Source organism: Ursus maritimus, unplaced genomic scaffold, assembly GCF_017311325.1.
Source record: "Ursus maritimus isolate PB19 unplaced genomic scaffold, ASM1731132v1 scaffold_6, whole genome shotgun sequence".
NCBI classification, from domain to species: domain Eukaryota; kingdom Metazoa; phylum Chordata; class Mammalia; order Carnivora; family Ursidae; genus Ursus; species Ursus maritimus.
Window position 1 is genome coordinate 72713432 of NW_024426774.1, and position 20254 is coordinate 72733685.

The following is a 20254-nucleotide window of genomic DNA, read 5'->3' on the forward strand; positions in this document are numbered from 1 at the left end:
TGATTTCAAGATTTGAGAAGCCGTGCAGTGAACAACAGGTACACACAGCTCATCAGTATGTAACTGCAATAGCTCTTTTTTTTTTTTTAAGATTTATTTATTTTAGAGAGAAAGAAAGAGAAGGGGGGGGGCAGGAAGGGACAGAGAGGGAGAAAGAGAATCCCAAGCAGACTCCCCACTGAGCACACAGCCCCACGCTGACTCGATCCCACAGAGATTCCACCACTGTGAGTCATGACCTGTACCCAAACCAAGAGTCGGACACTCAACCAACTGAGCCACCCAGGTGCCCCGTAACTGCAGCTTCTTAAAGAACGAAATAAAAGATTTTCTTCAATGTATATGTATTATTTTGTTAAGACATATATATACTCATTACGTTTGGCTCTAACTGTATAATACTTGTTTCTGCTAAGTATAAATATGGCTAAGTAGCACTGAGAAAAAATTCTGAGATACTCGGGCACCGTGGGACCAAGAAAGTTCGCGAACTGCTACACTACAGACTGTACTTTTACATTCAGTCCTTCCCCTCCATACCCTACCCAACCACACTCTACTCTAATACTATCTATGTCTACTTTTGCGTTATTCAGAATTATATTTTCTGAAAGCTATAAGGGAAAAAACTCCTGAGTTTACAGCTAAACAATTTTGGGGGCTGTATGAGTACATTTTCTATGCTGTGTTACTAATCTGGAATGGCGTTGCCTTTGGAAAATAAGCCAGTAAGACACAAAGGCCTTGAGAAACTTTTGCCACCACCTCCTAAAATTCAATGTAGCAAAGCTTGAAGACAGTGGAGGGCTTGACTCTTGGTTTCAGCTCAGGTTGTGAGCTGAAATTTTCCCTCAATTTCATCCAACTATCAGGTACAATCTCATATTTTAAAATAAACTTCTGATAAGTGGTATATAAACTGAATTTAGGAAAATTAAAAAGTATTTTAAAAGAAAAAATAAAAATTTAAAGGAACACTGTACTATTTAAGAAAAAGCAGGTGGCAAAGCAACATGCATAATATGATCCACTACTGCAAAAAATTTTTTAAAAAAGGTAAAGAAAACCCTGTTTTTATACTTCTATATGTTTGTATGAATAAACACAGAATTGTGTGGATATGTATATATATTCATACAGCCAGTGCATATATCCTTGGAAGAATATAAGGGCCTAAGGGGGTGAGATTTTTAAAAAGGACACAAATACAAACATCTTTGGATTTGTTCACAAATGTTCTTATTAATCTTGTAATTATTGAAAAAAGAAAAGGAAACTCTTAGTATTTCCATTCAGGAAAAATTTTCATCAAACCCTCTGTGAAATACTGGCAATGGACACATCGAACTTGGATCAGAAAATATGAACTCCAGTATGGGTTTCAACACTCATCAAAATAAACTTAACAACTATCTTTTAATGTCAAACCTCTATTTCCTTACTTGCAAATTGCAAATAGATTTTTACTTCGTTCACCTCAGGTTACTAGGAGGATAAATGAGTGTTATTTTTAAGTTATGAAAGGCTATGCAAACAGCAGTTACGTGTAGTGTATGCAACCTGAAATTAGCGTAAATACCAAGAATGCTACTAGCACTGGCAATACAATGGGAAGCCTGCTTTCTTAGGGACTATTCTCTCCTAGAGTTAAGTATCTTAAGAGAGTAATGCCTGACTACAGTCATCCAACACTTACCGCTTCATATTGCTAAGTGGCAATCCTGAGAAAGATTATCATTAGCAATAATAATGCTAACTACCTTTTACAGTTGTTGTGAAAATTAAATGCATTAAGGTATGTGTCAAGTGCTTAGAGTAGCATTTGGCTCATAGAAAGCAATAATTTACTGATGCTATTGTGATTATGACGATTATCACAATCTCCCAAGATTTCATGAGTTAACATACAAAAGTGCTTGTAAACTATTAGGGCATGATAAGCGTTAGAAGTGTTAGAAAATATTAACACATCATTTAAATCTATTATCAGGGAAACCTCTACTTAAAAATCAATCTACTCTCTCTCTCTCTCCTCTCGAAGTAGCTAGCACCTATGGAACAATCGCTAAGCGCAAGCACTGAGCTAAAATTTAGTGCTTTCCACGGATTTTTAAATTTTGTATTCAATTTTTCAAATTTCAGAGCAATCATACCCTATTTTAATAATATTGTTTTATAACATTGCTAACCCTTGGTTTTACACTACGAACAAGTGATAAATTGTGGAGTCAGAAAAACAGAAATGGATAGGAAATTTAGTATTTAAATCTGTTAAGTAACATGCAAAGGTTCAAAACATTCATAGGTCTGTTATGTTTCAACACAAAAGTTAACTAAGCTTCTAAGCATCCAACTCCTGATTTCAGCTCGGGTCATGATCTCGGGCTGTGAGAGGGAGCCCCACACCCCACCTCAGGCCCCGTGCTCAGTGGGGAGTCTGCTTGAGATTCTCTCCCCCTCTCCCTCTGCTCCTACACCCTCCAGCGCACACTCTCACTCTAATTAAAAACAAAAACGAAAAACTGACTTCAATTTGAATGCAGCTTCATTGAAAGGAACCATGGTGGCCCACTTTCACTAAAATTCAATGAATCATGTGTTCCAACCTCTTGTCCTGAATTATCATCATTTACCATTTCTGAGATTCTAGGAATCCAGGATATTTAATACCATCAACAGGACTATTTAATCACTAATAAAAGCTGTCAAGCAAAGATCCATCACCAGAATCATTTTGACCCCATTCAAGAAGGGTGGAGTCAAAATTCCTGAAAACTAACATCCTTTCAATGGAAGGGGGAGTGCAGTTTGTCCACAATACAAACTTCTTTTTTACTCCAAATTACAGACCTAACAGATTTTGGCTATTCCCTTCAAAACTTCATGCCATTCTTTCAACAAAATACTATACAACCATGACAAATGATTTAGACTGACACCTACAGACGTGGTCATCTCTCTACAACATACCATTGAACAAAAAAAGCATACTATACTGTAGAATAACAAGTATAATGATTTCGTTTTTATAAAACTATACATACTCACGGGCAGGCAAAAAAGACTGGAAAGATACATACCACACAATGAATGTAGCCAATTTAGGTGAGTGGCAAAATTTTTGAATATTTCTTTATATGTTCTGGATTACCTGAATTTTTTTTTTAAATAGCTAAGTATATACTTGTTTTATAATCAGGGAAAATGCTTTCTTCATCTGCTAGGCAGGCGAAACCATCTGCTTGCTTTTGTTACAAAAAGCTGCAGGTCAGAATCTCTCCATTTAGAGTCCAAGGAGAAGACATTTTTAGAGAGTACTCGATCACTGACAATCATTGATACTTTCATACTTAACTTATCCAGATAAGTTAAAAAAAAAAAAAAAGTATACAGTATGCTTAAGGAGGGAAAAAAAAAAACAGAAAAGCTATAGGAATCATCATGTAAAATCCTTTCAGAAAAAAACCTGCCAGTTGGAAACACTAGCCCTTAAATTTTGTCTATCTGAAGTTGTCTCTTCCCATTCTATGAAAAAGAAGTAGACACTTCACGAAAACCTGGGTATTTCCACAGACTCACAGATCCCTCTTTGGAAACTTTTTGGCTATGTCTGTACCTTCCAAAAGCAATTTACGTGGTGGGGAGACAAAACACTTCTAATCTAGACAGAATAAATAAGTCAGAACCTTTATTTCATGTAACCAAAGGTTAGTATTGCCTTCTTATCTTTTCAATCAGTCATACAATACTCACATATTCTAGGCGCTGGCCAGGTAACTCAAATTTTAACTGACTGCTATACGGGCACTGTCAAAAACCCACTTGAAACTACTGAATACTTTTAAGACATTCAAGGGAATTGCTAAATATCTGTTAGTCTGGATTTGCTTTCCCTATTACTATATCAAGATTCATAGAAACATTACAAAACTAAACTAAATGTTATTGATCCACAGGAATTCTTGACAGCATTGTATTTTATACTAGTCTTTGATTTTTAATCAGTGATGACAAAAACATCTATAGGAAAAGAATTCTGGTATCTTCTATGAAAGTTAAGATTGGCTCTCCCATGTCATATATCACTTATATCGAGCCACATGTAAATTCCTTTCTGATTCTGCTGCTAGGAAAGCTTCTTTTACTAAATGATAAGAAATACACAATTCATACTTTTACTTCAGCTTTCACATTAGGTGCTAGGAGGCTCAGATCTAAATTACAAAACTTGACTGAGCCTAGGTCTCTGGCATATCTTCTAATATTATACATAGCTTTTGAACTTTTGTATATTTATTACAGAAATATACCATATACATAGTTCATCAAACTGCTTCAAAATCAGGCATAAGGCCACTATTGCCAATATTGAGAATTTAAATCAAAAGGCACATTTCTATATAGATGCCTCAGCCACAGCACCAAGCCATAAAGTACTTGAACGACAACAAATGCCACAAATTTATTAAACTTAATTTTCAAACTAGAAGGTTGAAGCAAATGAGGATGTGTCCACCCCCCCCACCCGCCCAAATCATTTCTGGTGAAGAAAATAATTTAAAAGCATACAGGTTGTCCCTAATGAAAAGCTTTTAAAATTTTAAAGTTTAGTTCATTTTACTTACCGTGCCTTTTCAAAATTAACAGGGTATTTGAATTATAACAAAAAGACTTACATACCTTATGTAAACAAGTGTCCACTACCCAATTGCACACATTTTCCAGGTCATCAGATACCTCAAGCCTAGATTTAACAAATTCACAGAGCTCCTCATTACTCATAACATCCCAGATCCCATCACAAGCCAAGATGATAAATTCATCCTCTTCTGCTCTTAAAATTTCATAAACCTCAGGCTCTGGAGAAACAAGTTGTTCTGTTGGGCCCTTGCCATCAACACACTTGTAATCATAGTCCCCCAAAGCACGAGACACTGCTAATGAACCATTAACACGTTGAATCATTACGCTGCCTCCTGCATTTTGGATTCGCTCCTTCTCCCTTGGATTGCAAGGTTTGTGATCCTGGGTAGAAAAGCAGACTTGTCCATTCCTATACAGAACAGCACGTGAGTCACCACAGTTGATAAAGTAGATATGCTTAGGTGAAATCAGGACCCCCACCGCAGTTGAACCACTTCTGTCCATTCCGTTTCTGAGGTCTGAAAAGTTACGCATGTATTCATCGATTTTCAAAAAGCCAGTTCTGATGCCATTCTTGACATTTTCCACGGAGGGCTCAAGAGCAGATCCTGATTTTGCAGCTGCCCTAAAGTCTTCATTATTAGTGATGTGTTCTAATAAATGTGTTGAGCAGTAATTTGCTACTCGAGATCCAGCATGACCATCATAAACTGCAAAAAAGGACCAGTCTTCCAGGCCGTGAGGAATACCTACAACAGCTGTGTGCGCATCTTCCATTTCTACTCTCCATCCTTGCATGCTGCTCAGGCCATAACGTAAACCATTCCCAGCACCATGAGCATTATGTTTTTCAGTTTTGGGTTTATCCAAAAATGCACCCATGTTTAATAATGAATCTGAAAGAAAACAAAAATTGTCAAGCGTTGTAAGTTTAAATCTGTCAGAGAATTATCTACAATATTTCATCTACTCTCTAGTAACTCCCATCTCAAGTATATTTTTCAGTATTATCTGAATTTACTGGGACAACAAAAAAGAAACCAAGAAAAGTTCCCCATACATCCTTATTCTAGAACAGTGGTTTCTCAATCCTAGCACATTAGAATCATCAGACCAATTAAATCAGAATCTCTAGGGGTGAGACCCAGATATCAGTATTTTTTTTAAGCCTCTCTGGTGATTTAGATGTGCAGTAAGTTGAAAACCACTGTTCCAGGAAAGGAAAACTAAGAAACACAACCTGGTTAAGTTTTCTTAAATATTCAATTTGTAAGAGAACTCTAGGGTTTAATATAGAAGACTGACCATGAGAATATTCAGAATGGTGTGGCATCTTTTCTTATATATTAAGGTACTTTAATACATTTCAGAAAAACCTCCAAAAGCATGTATTATAAGATATTTCCCCCCAGTGATCCTGACGACAACGCCAATATTTAAAACATAAAATCTCCATTCTACAAACATTTGATTTTATCAAAGCTTTACTATGTATCAAATTTAAAACTTTACTTGGATTGACTAAAATCTACTACTTGGATTCTGTTAAAAACAGTATGTCTTTAACGATGTGCTACAGAACATACCTAACATTGCTGAGTTTTATAACCCAAGAAGTAGCATGAGGACAACTTTCACTCAGTGCTGACAGAGACTTACAATCCACACACAGGACTGTAAAGTACTCCTATGCATCCCTCTCCCTGCTGACTTCACTGTTATTTTAGAATGAAGCTTTTCCAATTTCAAATGACTTCGACCAGAGTAGTGGTTCTCCAAATAAGCATGCAGATGTCCTGGTAGTTTCCCACCTACAATCCTGGCCCTACAACTCACTAGCTGTGTGACCTTGAGTAAGTTTCTTAGTCACTTGTACCTCAAATTCCTCCTGTGAATTAGTCACTTTTACCTTCTCTTCCCCTCTGTCATATGGGAGTCACGATAATAGTGCCTACACTTCACAGGGTTGCAGTGAAGAATGAGTTGATGGAGCGTGCCTAGAACAAGTACTTGAAACAGTAAAACCATCGAATGTTTGTTATTTGCTCAAAATGCAGATTCCACAGCCCATCCACATACCCAAAGAATTTTCCCCCCAGTACATCTTGGATGGGGACATTCCAAAGAGCATGCTGGCAACTGAAGAATCCCATTCTGAGGGACACTAGTCTGGGTCAACTGACTTTCATTTGGGTCTAGGTATCTTTGTGAGTTACCTTTTCCAGCTATGACCATTAATCCAACTTTACAATAAAACTGTGTATCTCTACTTGTAAAATCCTGATGAACCACCATGAATATATTTATAAATTAGAGCAGTTCTATAATTTTTCATGAGTTACATATACTGTATATTCATATACAAGTATTTATAAAAAGGAATACTGAAAGGTAAGATTTTAAAAATACATAAAATTACTTTTCATTCAAGTATAATACAAAATTATATTCTGTATTGATAGCAATGTAATAGAATATGTTTATTTTAAAAAAGATTTTATTTATGTATTTAATTATTTATTTGGGAGAGGGAGAGGGAGAGCACACAAGCAGGGGGAGTGGCAGGCAGAGGGAGAAGCAGGCTCCTGCTGAGCAAGGAGCCCGATGTGGGACTCGATCCCAGGACAATGGGATGATGACCTGAGCTGAAGGCAGATGCTTAACCGACTGAGACACCCAGGCGCCCCAATAGTCACGTGCTCTTCCGACGGAGTCAGCCAGGTGCCCCTATTTTTTTTTTAAGTAATCTCTATCCCCAATGTGGGATTGGAACCCACAACCCCAAGAACAAGAGCCGCACACTCCACCAACTGAGCCAGCCAGGCGCCCCTCAAACCACTTTTCAACTCCATCTTTCAGTTGTGGGGGAAAATGTGTTGTCATTTCCATCATCTTGATGCTCTTGCAACTAAGGTCCTACTGTTTTACATTTCAACAAATAGGTTCAAAATTCACAAGAATTCCTCATTTCAAAGATTAAAACAATAGTTTAGAAATTTCTATATCTAAATTTGTTTTTAAGTTAGGAATAAATAAAGAAGGAAAAAAGGGTCTTCAATAGAAAACTACAGGGAACATTAAGAATCAAAAGGAACCTGGAAGGCCAGCTTTGGAAAACCATCAAATGAGTACCTGCCCCCCACTCCGGTACCAAACAAAGGAGCCAAATACTGGCAAGTTACACCAAGAACAGCCTTGCTTGCCGCGGCTGCTCTCACTGCTATGATTCCTACCTGCTGTCTGTCTCCTTCTAAAGTCACTTGCTCAAGATTCAAAGTCCAGGAAATGAGTATCTGACTGAGATTGGGTCACCAGTACATCTACTGGCTTTATCAGGGACTGCATTCTTTCACAAATAGGTCATTTTTTTAAAAGATTTTATTTTATTTATTTATTTAAATAGGATCCACAACCAGCGCAGAGCCCAGTGTGGGGCTTGAACTCGTGACCCTGAGATCAAGAGTCAGATGTGTAAACCAATGAGCCACCCAGGTGCCCCTAAAGATTTTATTCTTAAATAATCTCTACACCCAATGTGAGGTTCGAACTTAGAACCCTGAGATCAAGAGCTGCATGCTGTACCGAATGCGCCAGCCAGGCACCCTGCAAACTGGTCATTTTAAAGTCCCAAACTGATATTTTAAAGTTGGGGTTGTCCCTTAATGATTTATTTTTATTTTTTTAAGTTTTACTTATTTATTTTTAAGTCATCTCTTACACCCAATGTGGGGCTCAAACTCAACACCCCAAAATCAAAAGTCAAACACTCTTCTGAGCCAGCCAGGCGCTCCTGATTTAATTTTTTTTTTTAAAGATTTTATTTATTTATTTGACAGAGACAGCCAGCGAGAGAGGGAACACAGCAGGGGGAGTGGGAGAGGAAGAAGCAGGCTCCCAGCGGAGGAGCCCGATGTGGGACTCGATCCTGGCACGCCAGGATCACGCCCTGAGCCGAAGGCAGATGCTTTAACGACTGTGCTACCCAGGCGCCCCCTGATTTAATTTTTTAAACATGAAGCATCATAGGTATGAGAGTTACATAATGTATACATATAGCTAAAGAGTAATAAAATGAACACCTATGTCCCACTGTACAATTTAAGAAATAGAACATCGTCAAGACCACTGAAGTACCTATCACCCTGAATTTTATCGTCAGTATCCCTTGTAGTTTAACCATTTGAGGCACAGTTTTATATGTTTGACAATATATGCTGATGTGAAGTACAACATATGTTACTCTAGTATTTTTGGTTTTTCTGGCTCACCACTATATTTCTGAGATTCATCCACATTGATGCAGAGTCATAGTTTACTATATGCCACTATATGCTCATGTACAATTTTTATCCATTCTACTATCAATGAATATTTGAGTTATTTTTCATTTTTTAAAATTCTAAAACAGGGCTATTGTGAACCACCTTGATGTCCATGTAGGAGTTTTCCTAGAATATATACCAAAATTCCCAAGTACTTAAAGTATGCAAATTTGACAGTTACTATACATGATCTTTTTTCCACCAAAAATCACAAAACAGGGGCTCCTGGGTGGCTCAGTCAGTTAAGCGTCTGCCTTCCGCTCAGGTCATGATCCCAGCGAGCCCTGCATCAGGCTCCCAGCTCAGCAAGAAGCCTGCTCCTCCCTCTCCCACTCCCCCTGCTTGTGTTCCCTCTCTCGCTGCCTGTCAAATAAATAAAATCTTAAAAAAAAAAAAAAAAAAAAGAACCCATTTACTGTTGAAAATACACATTTGCCTAGCATTTCTTTGCTTTTGCTATTCACCTCCCAAAAACAGTCATTACTGAAACACAAGTTAGCAAACACTAAGGAGAAAGTATGTTATGTCAATCGTAAAGCACATCTTCTACAATGTATAATTATTCTGATACTGGTTTCTTCACATCAGCACTGCATACTATGCATGTTTCAAAGGCATTTGATGACAAAGAAATGCACTTTAATTTTTTGCCATACATTCCATGTTATTTCCGTCATTTTGGCCAAGACAGAAAAAGCAAGTGTTTCCCCAGTAATATGGCTATCTTTTACTACTCTACAAGAAACCTCAAAGGGCCTTGTAAGCATTTATAATTTAGTGCAGTTTTGTACTCTGTTGATGGCTTTATAAAACATCTCTGAAAAAAAAAAACAACTCATAAAGGTTTTTTATACTCAGAATGCCTAATTTTTAAATGCCTTGCTAACTTGCTATGATTTCATGCTATTACTTAGTTACATGTCAAGCAACACTATACACTCAGGCAAGGTACAGTTCTAATAATATAGATCCGTATTTCAAACAATTTTCTTCGATAATCCCAGATTTTTTTGCATTTGAATTTCAGTCTGATTATATCATAGTTTTCACCCTAGAATGAGCGCTTATACTGGAATCAGGAGTTCTAACATTTTTTATGTGTATGCCTGCGTGTGCTTTATTATAATTACAATCAATCTAATTTTTTTATAGGAATCTTTTACAGTCACTTCCTCACTTGTTAAAGCAGCTTCATTAAAACTTTATCATATGAAAATCAACATAATCACATGTAAATTTCAAGGTAATACCATTGACGATGAACACAAGTGAGGAAGTGAGAATTCTACCCTTCCTTACTTAGGATCATTCACAATCACCTCTACTCCTTAGGTCCAATGAATCCATAGGACAGAGGCGTTTTTCTCCCTTTCCACCTGAACATGTCTAGGGACTGAACTGGATTCATAGCTGCTGGAGAAGCAAAATGGCTAGTCTCTGATTACAAAACACCCCAGATTCAATGGATAAAATTTACTGCTATTTCTAAAAGCATTAAATATAGTGCACTTAGTTAACAATTATTTTGATGATAAACTCTCTAACAAGAAAAATTATCTGAAGCATTGTTTTTAAAAAATTCCTTTGAATTTAAAGTTCTAGGTCCTTTACCTTAGCTGACAGACTACGACTGATTTGTTCCCATCAATCTTATTCCAAGAAGGACACACTTACTTCAAAGCTGCCCTCAGTTTACAATCAAGCCCAAATACATTTCACATTTATAAAAAAAACTGACAGCACAGTAGGAAACACTTAATAATAGGTCATCAAAGAATATAGCTTCATTTTTTCAAATAACAAGTAACTTATAGAAGTGAAGGAAAAAACAAGTATTGCACCAAACATTTGTAATAACGGATTCTAATACAGCCTCAATTCAAAAGCAGGACTATTCTACCATAATTTGGACACTAAATTATTTTAAAATTGTGCCCTCCCCCCTCAACTATCCTCACCTATGATGCAAAGTTACATCCTTCCAGAAACGTCAGATTTGAGTCTTACCTTTTCCAGAAATCCTTTCTCCATGGTACTCTATTAAACTTCATTAATAGTTACTTCTTTCCCATCCATTCAGTATATGCTACTTTGCATAATTAATTGTCCCTCTGTGTATACCTCCTACTTCCCAAAATAGTATGTTTATTTCCCCGCCAAAACAAGTACTAGCATAAATGTTAGAGGATTATTTTTAAACACTAGTTTGAGAGAAGTGGTTTAACAAAGGAACACTTCGATTCCCAGTAAGTAGTAAATAATACAGTGCACGGCCTTTACCATAAGGCCATATCCTCCCTAGAACTGAAGTAGATTCCATGAAAGATAGAGACATGCACTGTATTCCACTGAAAAGAGAAACACCACACCCAAGAAAAACAAAACAAAACTGAACTAATCATTCCAGCATCACAGAAGAGCCTCATTCTGTCAGAGAAAGACTTTCAGGGAGGACAGCATCCAGGTGTGGGGATCTAGGGTAACGGATGTTAAAATGGTGTCTACCACAATAATGCAATCCAGGGTTTATACTATCTGAATGAAATTGTGCATTCCAGAAGACAAGTAATCAACTACATTATATATTTGGTTATTGTACTATATGCTTATTTTCCTTTGGATTTCCTCTTTTTTTTTTTTTTTTTTTAAGATTTTGTTTATTTATTTGACAGAGAGAGACAGCCAGCGAGAGAGGGAACACAAGCAGGGGGAGTGGGAGAGAATGAAGCAGGCTCCCAGTGGAGGAGCCTGATGTGGGGCTCGATCCCAGAACTCCAGGATCACGCCCTGAGCCAAAGGCAGATGCTTAATGACTGAGCCACCCAGGCGCCCCAGGATTTCCTCTATCTTTAATATAGCTGGAAAAGTACTTACCTTATCTCAATTATCTTATACCAAATCAAGGGGGGAAAGTCTCACGCCCATGTTCTAGAGAGGGCTTTGAAGTCACACTGAATGTTCTGTCTCCCTTAAGTCAGTAATAACAAGAAGCAGTAGTAATAAGGCATAGTCTCCCAAAGGGAAGAAAAACTTTGGCTTAGGCAAAAGACTTGAGAATGAAAAGTTCTGGCCACTCCTACCTGCTTGGACCTGTTTCTGTTTTTAAAGAAGCAACAGTCTGCTCACACATGATAGTCATAAAGTCATTTTACCAGTTCATTTCATGGGATCATCTATAAGGTTTGGCCATGGAAATTTTCTCATATAAATATAAGAACATCTGTTAGAGCAGATTATTATGACCAAGTGCCATAATTTATTGAAATAATCTGGGAAAGCTTCATCCAATAGAAAATCCAGAAAACTATCTACATGTTTGAGTACACACATATCTAAATCTCAAAAGACTAAACGAAATGGTCCCAAAAGAACCAAGAAATCTGTAGTGGGGTAGAAGAATTAATATTTTCTAATAATAAATAAAAGTATATTAACTTGTACCCAAAATACCAACACACGTAATAAACATACCATCTTAAGACAATGAACTGAAGGAAACAAGGAACAGAATGCCTGAACACTGAGTTTGACTCCTGGCTCTACCAAATATCTGTTTTCCTAGGGAGAAAAAAAAAAGCTGTACAAAACAATACTGAGCATTTCTTCCTGTTCTGAAGTTCTATGTGGTCAGAGTCTGAGTAGTAAGTAAACTACCAACTGCTGCCAACAAATATAAAATCATATGACATCGTAAGACCAAAATACAGCTCACAATGCATAGTTCAGTACCACTGGGCAAGTGTGTGTTTCACCTGCAGTATCAGAAAAACATAAATAAGTCAAGTACAATAAAGTTAAGTAAATAAATTAAGGATTTTAACCAGTTTTCTCACTTTCTGAATGAAAGTCGGAGAACTTATGTAGGCTTACTGACCAAGGCTCCCAAAATGATCACAACCATATCCTCTCCTCCAACTTGAAAAAAACCAAAACCTCAGTCGAGCATGTTCTCTCCTAGGAGATCTTGCAAACTACTCCAATCAAAAGTATTTATCACCTTTCAGAACTCCTGGAAGTCGTGTCACACACAAGCCTTATATTAAATGGTAACATTTACATCATTCCAAATGTATTTGCCTATGTCATATGGTACCAAGTTTCAATGTCAACTTTTTTATTCAAACCAAAGGCAGTCTTCTTATCTAAATTTACCATTAAGCAGAACTAAGCTTGCTTGTTACTATGTTTTCATTATTCACCCATGGAGTTTACTTTTTTTTTTTTTTTTTTAAAGGAAGGAGTCACTAATTTGGCATGGTTATCTTTTTAAGAAGTTTAGTTTTATATACTCTGTGTAAAGAAAGTCAACGCTTCTCCATGTTGCTGGGCACTGTCTGCCTTGAAGAATGACTGCTGACTAAAGAAGGGAGTAACATTTCAGTGGAGAACACCTCTCTGAAATCCCACAAAACCATGATGAGGGACTTTTAAGTCCACGGAGATAAAGCAAAGCCTGGGAAGTGGCAGAACCAAGAGGACCAATTGAAAGTACACTGGAAGAAGGATGTGGACTTCCCAGAATTCTCCTCTCTGGGTCAGCGTAGCTGAATGAAGGAATACTACTCCCTCACCCCAGAAAGAGATGGAAGCTTACTTCTGAAGAATGTAAAACAGAACCTTTAGAACTGGAGAATACCAGGGAGAGATCAGGGCTGGAAACTAGCCTGAAAACATAAAATTAAATAAAAGTTTATATACTTATTGTTTGATACACTAGCCTTTTTCAGACATGCAACTCCCTAAACGCTCTCAATCAAATGTACACCCTCTAAATAAAGATGAGAAGAGGTTTACTTATACTCTTTAGAATCTCACAGGTTCTACAGGAAAGATCTTATGTACTGACCCTGGAGGATACTCAAAAAAAAATAGGTCAAATCACCCCACAGTGAATCCCATAGCCAACAAACCCCATAGACAGACACAGAGCTTCCAATCAGCTATTCAACATCCACTTTAAAATATAAGCAGACAGTCCATAGCCAGACATAGAAGAATTTCCCTAATAAAAGAGAGAAGGGCCAAAACAAGCAGAAACAGGCAGCTTGGAAAAGAAAAACCTAGAAAGGGAGTAGGCTGGGCAAAGAAAAGTTAATCACAAAAGGAGGAGGAAGGAACTCCTTTCAGAAAGGTAAGAGAGATTCTAAATCCATGAAATAACAGGATGTTATTAAAAGGAAAAATAAAACAGAGGACTAAAAGATCTCCTGGAAAGTGAAAACATAATCATCGAAGAGAAAGCTGGGAAAATGAAAGTTGAGGGAAGTGCCCAGAAATTATAGCCACAAGACAGATGGTACAATAGGAGAGGGTCAGCCCAGGAGGTTCAAGAGCCAAAAACTGGGAGTAAGAGAATAGAGAAAACTGAAGAGAAGAAAGGCAGGCACACCCTGGAGATATTGCACGTTTGGGTCCAGACCACTGCAATAAGGCAAGTATTGCAAAAAAGCGAGTCAAATGAATTTTTTGGTTTCCTAGGGCATATAAAAATGTTTACACTATACTGTAGTCTATTAAGTATGCGACAGCAACATGTCTAAAGAAGCAATGTGTATAACATAATTTAAAAATACTTTAGGGGCACCTGGGTGGCTCAGGTCATGATCCCAGGGTCCTGGGATCGAGCCCCGCATTGGGCTTCCTGCTCAGCGGAGAGCCTGCTTCTCCCTCTCCCTCTGCCATTCCCCCCACTTGTGTTCTCTGGCTCACTCAATCTGTCAAATAAATATATAAAATCTTAAAAAAATAATAATAATAAAACTTTATTGCTAGGGCGCCTGGAGAGCTTAGTCGCTTAAGCATCTGCTTTCGGATCAGGTCATGATCCCAGGGTCTTCCTCTCCCTCTGCACCCCCACCCAGTGCTTGAGCAAATAAATAAGTAAAAATCATTATTGCTGGGGCGCCTGGGTGGCACAGCGGTTAAGCATCTGCCTTCGGCTCAGGGCATGATCCCGGAGTTCTGGGATCGAGCCGCACATCAGGCTCCTCCGTTGGGAGCCTGCTTCTTCCTCTCCCACTCCCCCTACTTGTGTTCCCTCTCTCGCTGGCTGTCTCTATCTCTGTCGAATAAATAAATAAAATCTTTAAAAAAAAAATCATTATTGCTAAAAAATGCTAACCATTATCTGAGATTTCAACGAATCACAATCACTGACCACAGATCACCATAACAGTTACAATAATGGGAAAGTTTGAAATATTCCAAGAATTACCAAATATGATAGAGACACAAAGTGAACAAATGATCAAAAAAAAAAACTGGTGCGGAGAGTCCAGATTAATGCAGAGTTGCCACAAACCCTCGATTTGTAAAAATCACAGTATCTGTGAAGCTCAATAATATGAGGTATGCCTACAGTTCATAAAAATAATATCCAAACTGAAGGGTGGGCATGAATTTCAAAACTGAAAGAGCTCATCCTGACACAAGCACAGTGGATGGAAACAGACATTTACAAAGGTACATCAAAAATTTCAGAACACTGGAGATAGTATAAGAGCCAAAGCTATCAGAGAGAAAAAGGTTTAATTCAAAAACTGAAAAATCAGAATGCCAACTGGTCTCAACTGGGGGCAATCCTATTTTGAAAAAATGAGGACGTATGGGGGAGTATGCATATGTGTATGGTTGGAGTAGTGGAATGAAAGAGTTACATTTCACCTTCAGTAATGGCATACAGAATTCCTAGACCTAGGGGAAAGAAAAGAAAAGAAAAGAAAAAAAGAAAGAAACAAACAAACAAACGGGCGCCTGCATGGCTCAATCAGTTAAGTGTCCGACTCTTGGTTTCGGCTCAGGTCATTATCTCGTGGATTGTGAGATAACACATGTCAGGCTCTGTGCTGGGCATGGGGCCTGCTTAGGATTCTCTCTCCCTCTGCCCCTAAACCCCCTGTACTTTCTCTAATAAATAAATCAATCTTCTAAAAAAATTAAAAAGCACATTAGAGATTTAAAGATAAATTCCAGGGGCGCCTGGGTGGCACAGCGGTTAAGCGTCTGCCTTCGGCTCAGGGCGTGATCCCAGCGTTATGGGATCGAGCCCCACATCAGGCTCCTCCACTTTGAGCCTGCTTCCTCCTCTCCCACTCCCCCTGCTTGTGTTCCCTCTCTCGCTGGCTGTCTCTATCTCTGTCAAATAAATAAATAAAATCTTAAAAAAAAAAAAAAGATAAATTCCAAAGGAAACAGCTGTAAGAGTTTGAAATGTTTGGTTTTGGGGAATCTTCTCCAAATAGAGGTGCTCACAGAACTGTTTGGTTCTTTAAACTATGTAAGTGTTTATTTTAATTAAAAAAAAAAAAAAAAACTAAAGAAGCATAAAGTAAAACAACCGCACACTATGAAATAAGAAATTGCATTTCATATCATGAACTAATTTCCCTAATATATAAAAATGTCTCATTAGGGATTACTGTCCAAAATATATAGAGAACTTCTACAACTCAACACCAATAAAAAAAAAATTAAAAAATGGATAGAAGACCTGAATAGACATTTTTCCCAAAGACATACAGATGGCCAACAGACACATGAAAAGATGCTCAATGTCACTCATCATCAGGGAAATGCAAATCAAAATCATAGTATCACTTTACACCAGCTAAAATGGCTAACATCAAAAAGACAAGAAAGGAACCTGGCTGGCTCAGTGAGAAGATCATGCAACTCTTGATCTCAGCTTCATGAGTTTGAGTCCCACAATGGGTGTAGAGGATTCTTAAAAATAAATAAATAAACTATGACACTACAGGTTTCTTTAAAAAAAAAAAAAAAAAGACAAGTGTTAGTGAGGATGTGTATTCAGTTTTTTTTTTTTTTTTCCTGGAAGTGTACACAGAACTGGAAACCATGCAGAAGAGAAATCAAGCAGTTGGAAGACAGGAGTGAAACAGACACTCTCTGTTACATACCATGTTGAACCCTTTCCATTTTAAAACATACAAATGTAATAAAATTAAATTACATGAATTTAATGCCATTAAATGAATGTTATTTCAACACGGAAAATTCCTTTAGAGTGCATCCTCTTTTAGCAATCGGAAGCTCTAATTCACAAAAATCTAAACCTTTATGAATATCGATATGTTGACACCCAAAGGTTTTTTTCTCTGCAAATATATTAAAGAGACAATCACCTAAACTAACAGACTGAGCCATTAAGACCCAACAGATACATCCTGTTCATTTTACTATATCATTTCCTTGAAGAAGTAAACTCATTGGTGAGTCCTACTATGCCTGGGTGGCTCAGTTGGTTAAGCATCTGCCTTTAGCTCCGGTCATGATCCCAGGGTCCCTGGATCGAGTCCCACATCAGGCTCCTTGCTCAGCAGGCAGTCTGTTTCTCCCTCTGCCTGCCACTCCCCCTGCTTGTGCTCTTGTTCTCTCTCTCTCTCTCTCTCTCTGGCAAATAAGTAAATAAAATCTTAAAAAAAAAGAAAAAGAAAAAGAAATATACATGTGCATAATAAATATATATTTAAAAATAATAAAATAAAAATAATAAATAAAAAGCATGAATTCTATACTCAATGCATGATGAAAACTGAGGTGTAACAGTAGCTAGAAGATAACATCAAGGTATGGTAAAGTGTATCATAAATTCATAAAAAATGCATATACCATATTACCTAAGGAAAAAATCCTTTTCTCAAAAGAATTTAGCACAAGAGTAAATATTGAGTGCTGCTATGTTATAAATACAAGTATCAAATTCTACCTAAATGAATTACACTTCTGTAAGAGACCAGATTAAAAAAAAAATTCTCATGGTACATTTTATAATTTTGTAGATATAAGATTAACATTATCCTTCATCAGACACCAAGAACATAAAAGCTCTACTATGAGGTATGTTAGCATGATAACTCTTTCAAGATATTTCTTTGGTCTAAGACTGCAGGATAAGCATATTCTGAACGCATCTGAAACAAATGCAGTATTAATGCAGATTTTAGCTAGCAACATACAACTACACCACATTTTCACAATGGCAGAAAACAAAAAAATTTACAAATGCCCTTGAGGAAGAACAAATAATACAAAGATACAATTAAAGTGTAGAATTGCATCTTTTATAGGGATTAGTGTATAAACTCAGCACACGGCTAACATTATGTAGACTCAAAATGACCCTTGCAAAACCGTTAAAAGAATAAAAGCTAACCTTTATAGGCTCTTTAATATGACCAGGCACTGAGCCTATATTAACTCCATCTGTATCACTCAATTCATTTAATCTCTGCAACACCCTTGTGAGGTAGACATTACTGTCCTCATTTTATAGAGGGCACTGAGTCACAGAACGGCTGAGTAACTTGTCCAAGGTAAGGAACCCAGGTTGTCCAAATTGTAACCCAGGCTGTCTGGCTTCAGAGTCCACGCTCTGAACCACCACCAACATACAATATAGTTGATATTTTAAAAAAGTACACCAGGTTTGTTCTTGAGTTGAAACAAATCTGTTTCTTCACATGAACAAAAAAATATCTGCATGACGGAGCCTTGATTCTGCTTTTTCTCACACACACCATTTTGGATCATTAACAAATCCGCATCAAGTCAATCTCCAAATACAGCCCGAATCAGTCCGCATCTCTCCATCTGAAGCGGCACCAGCCTAGCTGAAGTCATCATCATCCCTTGCCTGCAGGACAACAATAACCTCTTAACTAGCGGTTCCACTTTTGCCTCCCTATAATTCATTCTCTAGGGTGATCTTTCTTAAATGTAATGAAATCCTGTCACTCCTGACTCCCACTGAATTTAGAAGGACACCCAAACTGAGTACAGAGCTCTGCGATCGGACCCCTGTCTAGTTCTCGGGCCTTACTTCCTGTAACTCTTCCATCGTCACTTACAGCTGGCTGGCCACAGTGGCCTTTTCTATTCCCTCACTACGTCACGCTTGTTCCCCATCTCTGGACTTTTGTTTTTACTGTGTTCTCTTCTTGGAATCACCCTCAACTCTACACCTCCAGTTGCAGAGCTAACTCCTTCTTGACATTTAGATCTCAGCCCAACTGTCAACTCGGAGAGACCTTTCCTGACGACACAATCTAAAATATTCTCCAAACACCATCATGGCTCATTTTACTGTTTTACTCTACTCCTAGCTTGCTGAAATTGTTTTTTGTTTTTCATTAAATTCTTTATTTTTTACCCCAGCAAGGATGTAAGTTCCACGAGTGGAGAAACTGTATCTGTCTTATTCACTGTCAAAACGACAAAAGCTAATCATGGTACACAGTAAGCGCCCCATAAAGTATTTGTGGAGTGAAGGAATGAATGGGTAAGTGCGCACCAAAAGAAGTAGCCCTGGATGATGCTCACATTATGGAAGGCGTACTGCAACTGAAAATGGCTGAGCCACAGTTCACAACTCAACGTAAGGGTCAATACTCTGACCTGCCAAACATGAAGTACTGCATTCACTAAGAACCACATTTTAAGAGGGACCCTGACAAAACATAAATAGATCCCAAACAGAAGATTGAAAATAGCTCAAAAAACACTTGAAGAACATACGAAGAACATTTGAAGAAGCTGGTACTGCTTAGACTAGAGAGGAGTACTAAATCCTAACAGGGCTGGTGGCGAATACTGAATGTTCAGAAGAAAAAGCTTATCCATTTGTTCCAGAGGGCAGAACTAGAATCAATGGATGGAAGACCGGTGTCTAGTTAACATTAAGACACTTTTTAAAAGATTATGTTATTTATTAGAGATACTGAAAGGACGCCATCAAATTAAAAATTGGAATTTCAGTTGACATGCGCTCCCACCCCCCCACACACAAGGGATTTAAAAAAAGCCACCTCTATATTTGAAGAGGTCAATTGCTTATAAATACATGGAACCCAAGATGCATCATCATCTTGGTGTAAACTGCAACATAAAAATGTCAGTGCCCCTTCCAAGCTAACATCAGAAAGAGGCTATGCAAAGATGAGCAAATACCGGAAGAGAGAGAACTGAGGAACATAAAACAGAAATTGTGATCCCCACTAAAATGATTATCACTGAGACTACTTACAAAATAAACACAAAGAAAAAAACAAACCTGTACTCCTGTTTAATAATGTAAAATCTATACATATAAAATATACAAAAATTAAAATGGTTGCTATTAGGGGCACCTGAGCGGCTCAGTCAGTTAAACCTCCAACTCTCGATTTCGGCTCAGGTCATGATCTCAGCTCAGGTCATGAACTCAGGGTTGTGAGATTGAGCCCCAAGTCGTGCTCCGTCCTCAGCAACGATGGAGTCGGCCTGAGGATTCT

At 37.7% G+C, this 20254-nt stretch overlaps 1 protein-coding gene across 2 annotated transcripts in view; it reads right to left on the reverse strand.

The window, feature by feature from the left end:
- PPM1B (protein phosphatase, Mg2+/Mn2+ dependent 1B) overlaps positions 1–20254 on the reverse strand; it is a 72344-nt gene that overhangs the window by 18732 nt on the left and 33358 nt on the right. For both annotated transcript variants that reach the window (XM_040623519.1, XM_040623518.1), the window contains exon 2: positions 4681–5540. In XM_040623519.1, the coding sequence (XP_040479453.1) occupies positions 4681–5526 (846 nt within the window). In that variant the 5' untranslated portion in view covers positions 5527–5540. The remainder of the gene's footprint in view (positions 1–4680; positions 5541–20254) is intronic.